This window comes from Hyaena hyaena, unplaced genomic scaffold (genome assembly GCF_003009895.1).
Source record: "Hyaena hyaena isolate Hyena2069 unplaced genomic scaffold, ASM300989v1 scaffold_676, whole genome shotgun sequence".
NCBI lineage: Eukaryota > Metazoa > Chordata > Mammalia > Carnivora > Hyaenidae > Hyaena > Hyaena hyaena.
Window position 1 is genome coordinate 964,383 of NW_024081310.1, and position 9,638 is coordinate 974,020.

At 54.7% G+C, this 9,638-nt stretch overlaps 1 protein-coding gene across 1 annotated transcript in view; it reads left to right on the plus strand.

Annotated features, from left to right (window-relative positions):
• The first annotated feature begins 316 nt into the window (after positions 1-316).
• The window catches only part of CCDC197 (coiled-coil domain containing 197), a 13,037-nt gene continuing 3,715 nt past the window's right edge, over positions 317-9,638 (plus strand). The window contains 8 exon segments of the mRNA XM_039217289.1: positions 317-354; positions 3,866-3,912; positions 3,915-3,945; positions 5,331-5,523; positions 5,581-5,662; positions 6,217-6,335; positions 7,999-8,114; positions 8,920-8,987. Coding sequence (XP_039073220.1) covers positions 317-354; positions 3,866-3,912; positions 3,915-3,945; positions 5,331-5,523; positions 5,581-5,662; positions 6,217-6,335; positions 7,999-8,114; positions 8,920-8,987 — 694 coding nt within the window.

Consider the following 9,638-nt stretch of genomic DNA (forward strand, 5'->3'; position numbering starts at 1 on the left):
CACACTTTCTTTCTCTCTCTCTCTCTCTCAAAATAAATAATTTTAAAAACAAAAACCAAGTCTGACAACACCTACTATGTGCCAGGCACTGCACTGCATGCTGTTCTCAGAGTTATGGTTGTAGAAAAGTTTCTCCTGCTCTCTGCCCCTAAAGTAAGGCCTAAAACTTTCATTCAAATCCTCCGAGACTCTCCTACGCGTGCGTGCACGCACACACGTGCACACACACACACGTGCACACACACACAGGATTTTTTTGACATATATGAGATGATGTCAGTGTGGATTATGTCATTTAGTTCTAGGTTTTCGGGTGATGGTGGGGGTCTTTGCCAACGTCTTTGGTGTAAAAAGGTGATTTTATTAAAGCACGGGGACAGGACCCGTGGGCAGAAAGAGCTGCGCTGGGATTGTGAAGAGTGGCTCCTTAAACACTATGGAGGTGGGGAGGTAAAGTCAGGTGAGCGGTCTCAGAGGGCCTTGGATATGCTAACAGGGACTCCCAAGAGACTGGAGGCCTTGCTATTTGTCAAGCCAGGTTTACCTGCCATTTCCTTCGTGCCTTTGTTCCCCACATCACGATGGAGGGGTGATGTGGTGAGTCACCAGGTTTCTGGGGTAAGGCTATTTGATAAGATTGTCTTTTTCTTGTAATTGACTAAGGTATGTGCAAACTGATGGAGACCCACGTCCTGTACGACTGCGCTCTCTCTCCGTTGCCCATTTTGTTTCCTTGCCTTTCCTTTGTCCTTGAGAAGGAATATCCCACACGTCCCACCTGGGGGTGGGGGTGGGGTGCTAGCTTGCCCTTTGTCCTCAGCTGCCCCAAGCCCCCTCATCTCTGTTATTATCTCCAGCTTACACTTCAGACCTGAGGCTCAGAGAGGTTGTGACTTTCCCTGAGGTCACACGGGTGGTAGCCCTGCGTGTCTCCACAGCCTCACTCTGGATCCTGAGCACCACCCGTGGCTGGGGAAGGGCTGGCCCTCGGGCTTGGGGACATTTGGGGCTACAGGGCAGGCAGGGTTGAAAATCTGCGCAGGAGCCCTGATCTAACTGTCCCTTTTGCTGTTCTGGGAGATTCAAGCCCTGGGGTCAAATTCAAGCCCCAGGAGTCCTCATGAAGACTTAAATGGGGGTGAGATTCTATTGCCATTTAATTGTGTCTCTGCCCTTGAAACGCACCCCCCAGGCCCCAAGGTTCGCAGCTGTCTGGAACAGACAGCCTGCTCTTGGATTTTCCTCCCGCACAGCCCAGGAGATGGAGGGGGTCTAGGGGGCCTGGGACCTGGCCCCTCGCCGCCAGCTGTGCCCCCTTGGCAGCTCTAGCTTTTCTTGGACTTGGGCTCCTTTCCTCCTCAAAAGTTCCTCACTTCTTCCCCTACTCCCTGAAGGCTGGGGGCTGCAGCCTGCTGGGTGTGGGTAGGGGTGGGGAAGAGGAGAGGAAGAGCCAGAACCCAGAAGAGGCTGGGGGGGGGGCCGGAGGGGAGAGGGGGGAGAGTAGGTGGAGTGTGGAAGGGAGTGGGGTAGAGTTAAATAACAGGTTCTGGAATCTCTAGTCGTGAGTCCAGATCCCTGAGTGGGGACCTATGCACAGAGCCTGCGCTCAGAAGAGCCCATATTTGGTTTGTGTTCTACCAGTGCTGCCTTGAAGTTCTTATTTATTTATTTAAAAAAGTTGTTTTAATGTTTATTTTTGATTAAGTGAGAGAGAGTGCACGTGAGCCGGGGAGCAGCAGAGAGAGGGAGACAGGATCCGAAGCAGGCCCCGCGCTGACAGCACAGAGCCCCATATGGGGCTCGAGCTCACACACCTCGAGATCATGACCCGAGTCCAAAATTCTTAATTTTTTACGTAAGGAGCCCAGCATTTTCAGGTCGCACTGGGCTCCACAAACTAAGTCGTCTACCCTGCTACGGCTATCAGCCACGTGCCTTGGCAAGTTCCTTTGCCTCAGTTTTCTCCTCTGCAAAATGGAATCACAGGTCCACTACATTTGAGGATCTTTTTGAGACATAGAAGTGAGACTCCAGGCAAGGCTCCGGGCAGAGGTAAATCTGTAACAGTTGCCAATGCCTGATAATTATGGCAGAATCGCTCTTTAGGGCCCAACAGGGAGAAATATTTCCAGAGCAGCCCCAGTGTGTCTCCCAGACTTGTGTGGGTACAGGACCCTTGAGGCCAAAATATAATCCTCACTGGGAAGCAAATTGTCCCCCTGCCCCCACAACCCCCTGCCTGTGGCCATATTGGGTCAAGTGGGTCAGGACCCCAAGGGACAGGGAGATAGGATCCATGGGTTTCTGAGCCTGGAGAAAGGTGAGGTCTGGGGAGGCTTCAATGCCCATAGGTGCTAACAGGGTCTCCCCCACCCTGTGTCCCAGCTTGTGGGGCCCCCCCTGGGTCAGTTTCCAAGTCCCAGCAATTCAACCTCCCAGACTTTCTGGAGCCCCAGCTTCCTAGATTAATAGCTCAACTCCCAACAGTGAGGTGTTGCACAAGTTTCTCTCTGTGCCTCAGTTTCCCCATGGTGAAAGAACAGCTCTGACCTCATGGCACATCACGTGACGTTAAGGCCTGCCTGGAAAGCACTTAGAAGCATCCTGACAAATGTGAGACGCTGGAACTGCCAGCCTCCCTGCCCCACGGCTGCTCTGAGCCCCGAGTGCACACCCCAAACGCCCATCTGACCATGCCACTCCTTCTGCAGGGACCCGCCAACCGCCTGTTGTCTTCTGGATAGAGCCCAAACTCCCTGGGCTGCCCTGAGCCTCTGGGTACTGAGCGCCTGCTAAGCATTCATTTCCAGGGCTCTGGCCAAAGACCTAGGATTTGCCCTGGGAAACTTCCAGCCCCCAGGGCAGCTCCTACGATGTGACTGTCAGTCAAGCCAAGGGGTGGGCACATGACCAGCCTCAGTCAATTGGGCACCCTCTCTAAGGACCTTGATTCTTGGGGATGGAGGGGGGCTGATGGCAAGGGGTAGGGGAGAGTCCGTTAGGGGGGATCCCCCCTGATCCCCTGCACCTGGATCTCCAGGGCTGCCCTTGGCCCCTGGACTCTCCGAGCCTGGGTATTAACTCTTCTGCTGAAGCTGCAGCCCCCCTCACACCTTCCACTGACGCCCTCTTTGCCCAGAGCAGACTCTTAGTTTCTGTCACAGGCAACAGAGAGCCTGGCATCTACACTCTGGCTCCTCCCACCACAGCCACACCGCTCCTATGCTGACCTTCACCTTCTGCTTTTAAGGATCTGCCTATAGTTCTCGCAGGCCGAGGATGCTACTTCCTGCCTCTGAACCTTCGTCCTGGCTGTTCCTTCTGCCAGGCATACTCTTCCCACCTTATGTCTCCTGGCTCATTTTTATCCTCAAGAACCACCTCAGACGTGGTCAACCCTGGAGAGCTTCGTCCAGCCCTCCTCCCCTCCCCGACCCTCAGGCTGGCTCTGATTCTCCGGTCCCAGGGAGGGGCTCTCACTACCGTCTTTACAGACGGGCTGCCCCAGGACAGAGGTGAAGCTCCTGGCCAGGTCGCCAACTAGTGGGGGGGGGGGGACTCAGGCTACGTCTAGGAGAGGAGAGGCTCTGTAGACCCCCCCACCCCCCACCAGACAGACGACTTCACTCTCCCCCATGCCTGACCGCAGCAGCAATTTGAACTGGTGTGGCTCAGCTCATCAGGAAACAGGGTGCAGAGGTTTAAGTCAGCGGCCCGCTGATGGGGGTATGGGGGTGGGGGGGACTCGCCAGTGCAGGTCTGAGCAGGAGATCCAGGGAGAGCCTGGACCTCTTGGTCACCCCCTGGGAGCCTCCAAACAGTGTTCTTGTGTCAGGCTCTTACTATCACTGACCTGTCCCTGCAGGCGGAGGAAGCTGAAGCAAGCGGTGGAGAAACACAGGCTTTTTGAAGATTGACTAAGGTCCTTGAGATGATCCCTAAGGGGTATGTATGGGGCTTCCTCTCTGTGGCTGCCTCTCAGCCTTGGGGCCAGGACACGGTGGGTGTGAGCCTTGAACTCACCTCCAGCAGGAGGACTCACAAAGGTCAATGCCACAGGGGTTCCAAAGGGCACAGGGGCTGAGCAAGCCTGCGGCAGGTTCTCGAGGGCCTGGGTTATGCAGAACGGATGAACTCACCCTTTGTGAGCCTGGAGCATGGCCTTCAGAAGCCCCGGCATTCAGCTAACACTCAGTAAATGTTAGCTATTATCGCTACTATTCCATGTGTCTTCGCCTTTGTTTGTTGTTTTGCTATTACCAACTAAAATGACACAGAAACCAGATATGAGCTTTGCGTTCTATTTTATCCTGATTCGAAGCAGAGCCCACTGCCGTCAGTGCCAGAGCTTGTTAGGAAAGGGAAGGGGGACAAACAGGTATTTTTATCATCGTCATTATCTCAACATTACGATAACAAAAATAATTATTACCATCTATTAACTATTTACTCTGTGCTAAGCTGTTTAATAACTCTTTTTGACCTCCCTGCATGAGCTTCTGAGAACTGTTACCCAGGCTCAGAGACATTAAGGAACTTGCCCCAAATGCCCAGCCAAGAAATATTGGGGCTCCGTCTCAGATTCTGGTCTGACTTCAGAGTCACTGAACTAAGAACTGTGGAGCTGTGAGACCATCCCCTGCCCCCCACCAAAAACTCTGCCCTGGAGGTCAGGGAAGGCTTCTTGGAGGAGGTGGCCTCTCCTTGGGCTCAAATGAGGTCAATGAAGGGGAACAGCATGGCAGGCAGAGGGAACAGCACAAACATAGGCTGGAGCCACAGCCCCACCTGCTGGGTTTGGGGATGGTGAGTTCTGGTATGCCGGAGCACCAGGGCCTGGCTGCTGGGAGTTGCTGGGAGACAGGACTGGAAAGTTGAGTAGCACCGAAGAGCTTTGAGCACCAAGCCAAGGACGGGCGAGGGCTCCGGGTCAGCACGGGGCTTGACCAGACCCGGCACCCAGAGCTGTTTCTAAAGCGGCCTCTAGTTTGGAGTCTTCCTAATTCAGCAATTCAACCCCGCTCACCCCCACCCGGGATGAGTTCCCACCAAGGCTGGGGACCCTGTCATTCAGGACACCAACACTTCCTATCCCCTTCTTGTGGGCTCCCCCAGTCAGCACTTTTTCCTTGGGGACACTCTCCTGTCTCTCTGGGCAGCCAGAATCCAGAATCTGGGTCCATGGCCGCTAGGGGGCCCTTCTAATGTTGATGCTTCTCTTGAAGGGGCAGGAGGTGGGTGACGAGGCCTGACAGGGGCTGGACCAGTCCCGCCATCTGGGGGTGAGCCCTGCGTGGATTGTCAGGCACCTGTCAGCTCTGGGGCTCCAGCTGGAATGTCAGGGCCACAGCAGAAGTCCCACCTGCCTCATTAGCATCAGAGCCAGAGGAGGCCCTCATGGAGACCATGGTGGAGCACTATGGGACACTCCTCGCCATCAACCAGGACACCCAGAAGCATCTGGAGGCCTTCGCCAAGGTGAACCAGGTCGCCCACCAGAGTCTGGAGTCTCTCTACAGGACCGTCATAGGGCTCTTACCCCCATAAGAGCTCTCTGCAGCCCGGCCCTTGGCCTTTTAGCCTTTGGAGCTGGGGACACAGGGGTCCCCTCTACACCTCCAAGGAAGTCTTGAAGCAGCAGCGAGCTGCTGGGAGGGTCTGGGTGAGGCTGCCTCTCCAGAGCCTTGTTCTGTCTCCCTTTCCCTCCCTGCCCTGCCCCCTGGGCCACCCCTGAAGCTTCACTTATGCCTAAAGGTGTTCTTGGTGGTAGAAAAGCCATGAATTCTAGATTCAAACAGACTGGGTTCAGATTCCAGTTCAGCTTCTACTAGCTGCGTGACCCTGAGCTAGTGTGCTCCCTCTCTGAGCCTCAGTTTCTTTACCTGTCAAATGCTGACGCAAACTGGCTAGTAGGTTGACCTGAGGTGCCAGACACAAACCGTGGCCAAAGTTAGTGCCCCAAGAAGTCACCTGTGTCTCCTTTCTGGTGCATCTTATAATACATCGAACTGCTGCTGGGAGGGCTGGCCATTCCGGAAGAAACTGCCCCAGGCAAAGTCATGGCGAGATGAATTTGCGGCTGAAGCCGGGGCCTGGGGACTCAGAGGGGAAGGAAGGAGACCAGGAGAGGAGAGGAGAGGAGAGGAGGGCTGAGCTTGGGGTGATTCTTGCGCAAGACCATTTGCCTGCTGTTTACGGCGAGTCTCCGCCCCCTAGTGGCAGCACTGAAAACCTACACCATTTTGCACCTTGGCCGCTGGAGAAGCGGACCCTTTATAGGCAGCCGGCAGTACCTGCTGTACCTCGTTTCAAGTCTCACCCCGGCACCCCCGAAGGTAAGTGCTTTCATCCCTAGCGCTGAGACAAGGGGAGGTGAGTGAGGATGAGCGTTCAAGTGCCAGGTTGGATCCCATCTTTATTTAGAATTTTAATATTTTGTTCATCATGGATTAAAAAAAATTTTAGGGGTGCCTGGGTGGGTCAGTTGGTTGAGTGTCTGATCTAGGTTCAGGTCATGATCTTGCGGTTCGTGAGTTCCAGCCCCGCGGCGTGCTCTGTGCCAACAGCTCAGAGCCTGGAGCCTGCTTCCGATTCTGTGTCTCCCTCTCTCTCTGCCCCTCCTCTGCTCACACTCTGTCTCTGTCTCTCTCTCTCAAAAATAAATGAAAATTTAAAAAATTTTTAATAAAATAAATTAAAAAAATGTTTTTAATGTTCGTTTATTATTGAGAGAGAGAGAGAGAGAGAGCAAGGGAGGGGCAGAGAGAGAGGGAAATACAGAATCTGAAACAGGCTCCAGACTGTTCAGTGAAAGGCTCAAACTCATACACTGTGAGATCATGACCTGAGCCAAGTTGGATGCTTAACTGACTGAGCCTTGAACCTGGATTTTTTTTTATAAACTGATTTTTAATTTTGTTTTTATTTTTTTATTTTTTAATGTTTTATTTTTGAGAGCAAGAGAGACAGAGTGCAAGCAGGGGTGGGGCAGAGAGAGAGAGGGAGACACAGAATCCAAAGCAGGCTCCAGGCTCTGAGCTGTCAGCACAGAGCTCCATGCAGAGCTGGAACTCACAGACCACAAGATCATGACCTGAGCCCAAGTCGATACTTAACCAACTGAGCTGCCCAGGCACCCCTATGCTTCCTTATTTTTTTGAAGGAGAGAGAGACAAAGCATGAGCAGGGCTCACACTCCCAGACTATGAGATCATGACCTGATCCAAAGTCAGATGCTTAACCGACTGGGCCACCCAGGCGCCCCTTAATTTTTATTTTTTTATTATTATTTTTTAATTTTTTAAGTGTTTTTACTTATTTATGAGAGAGAGAGAGACAGCGTGAGCAGGGGAGGGTCAGAGAGAGAGGGAGACACAGAATCTGAAGCAGGCTCCAGGCTCTGAGCTAGCTGTTAGCACAGAGCCCGACGTGGGGCTTGAACCCACAAACGGTGAGATCGTGACCTGAGCCGAAGTCGGACGCTTAACCGACTGAGCCACTCAGGTGCCCCCCCGCCCCCGCTTAACTTTATTTTTAAAAAACAACCGAATTAAAATGTTATTTACTTTAATTAATCTATTTTAATTAATTAAGCATAAGCTGAGTTTTGCGATGCCACCTTCAATTTTGCCTCTTAGACCGAGTTGTGCTTTCTTCCCACTTTCCGGAGGACGAAACTGAGACCCAGAGAAGTGAGGACACCTGTGTAGGTCCAAGTCCGAACCCGCATCCCATGGGGCCTTGCGGCGGGGCGGGCGGGGTGTGGCCGGCATGCTGCGTGCAGAGCAGGCTGGGCCTCGGAAGGCTCCCCCTCCTCCCCGCCTTGCTCCGCGGTGCCCTCCTAGAAGCCCCTGAGCCAAGAAGGGCCCAGACTCTTGGGTCTGGTCATGGGAGGACGTGAGCATTCAAACCCCAGTCAGCCCGGGCTTGCTCTTCTGGGCGTTTCCTGGTGCCCTGAACAGCCAGACCGCCCAGAACTTCCCCCTCCTCCCACCGCAGAGCCTCTCCATTCGGCTGTGTCAGCGGCGAAAGAGGTGTCACCGCAAGCAGGAAGGGCGGTGGCAGTTGGACCACCAGGTCACCTACCAGAAGGACACGGACAGCTGTAATGTGAGGTGGCGGTGGGGGCAGGGCTGGGGACTGCTGTCTCCTCAATAAGCCTCACCCCCCCCCACCACACACCCCTGCTTACCTCACCCACACACCCTTGCTTACCACCCCGGCTTCTCTAAAAGGGGGCAGAGGTTACTTTACAGATGGGAAAACTGAGGGCACAGATAGGTAAGGACCGAGCTACGAAGGACCAGAGCTGGGGTCCCCAGGCCAGTCCCAGCGCTTGGCGTCTGCTGGGCGCTCACCGGTCCTTCTATAATGCTGTAGTTAATAGTAGAACGATGGCTCTACGTGACTGGTTATCATGCACGATCTTCAGTAATTCTTTTTTTTTTTTTTTTTTGAGAGAGAGACAGAGTTGGGGGAGGGGGCAGAGAGAGGGCGACACAGAATCCGAAGCAGGCCCCAGGCTCTGAGCTGTCAGCACAGAGCCCAACGTGGGGCTCAAACCGGTGAACCGGGAGATCATGACCTGAGCCGAAGTCAGATGCTCACCTGACTGAGCCACCCAGGCGCCCACGATCTTCAGTAATTCTTACGACTGTCTGATAGTAGACAGGTGGTGCTCAGCAGAGGGCCCACCCTGGGACAGGGCCCCCTAAATGCTGCTTGATTCTAACCCATATCTGTTTCACACATGAGAAAAGTGATTATTCAGAAAGAGCAAGCCGCGGACAAAATCTGTGACCAGGGGCCAGGGTTTCTGGGCTGAAGCTCTCGAGCTCTGCCTTACTGGCCTTTGGGATGGGCACTAGTTACCCTCTGGCCCCTGGGTCCTCCCTAAAATCAGAGCCTGTGCCCTTTCAGCCTCCTGGGCTGCTGGGAAGACGCCAGGGCCGAGGCCTGGGCCACATTCCACCTGGACAGTGTGGTCGGTGAGGTCAGAGCCTTCTCAGGCCCCATGGATCCTAATTTGGAAGACACGAGGGTTGGGATCTACCGGGGTCGCTGACCTCCAGCCAAGGGGCTTCGAGGGGGAGGGGCTTGGCCACTGTTTATAGAGCCCCTTCTGGGTCTTTCTCTTCAAGGTGGGAAGCAAGGCTGTCACCGCCGAGCACAGCCCCGAAGACCTGAAGTCCAGGACTCCGGTGCTGCACGGAGGGAGGGGCTCCGGCTTCCCCCACGCCCCTCCCCAGCCCCCGCTCCAGGTGTGGGCCACGGGGCTCTCGGCCCGGAGGACCAGCTTAGAAGTTAGTTCAGTGTCCCCCCTGGAAGGGGAGGGTGCTTAGGGCCTGAGGTGGGAGGGACTCACCCAAGGCCCTTTGGGAGGAGAGCACAGACCAGGATGAGAAGGTGGCTTCTCTGGCCTGAGTGAGCTGTGGAGGGGGTGCTGGGAGAGGACCGGGACCTCCTCCTCCTCCTCCCCTTCCTCCCTCTCCTCCCCTTCCTTCTCTCCCTCCTTCTCCCCTTCCTCCTCCCCCTCCCCCCTCCGTCTCCCTTTCCTCCTCCTCCTTCCCATCCTCCCCTCCTCCCTCTCCTCTCCTCCTCCCCTTCCTCCCCCTCCTCCCCTCCTCCTCCCCTCCCCC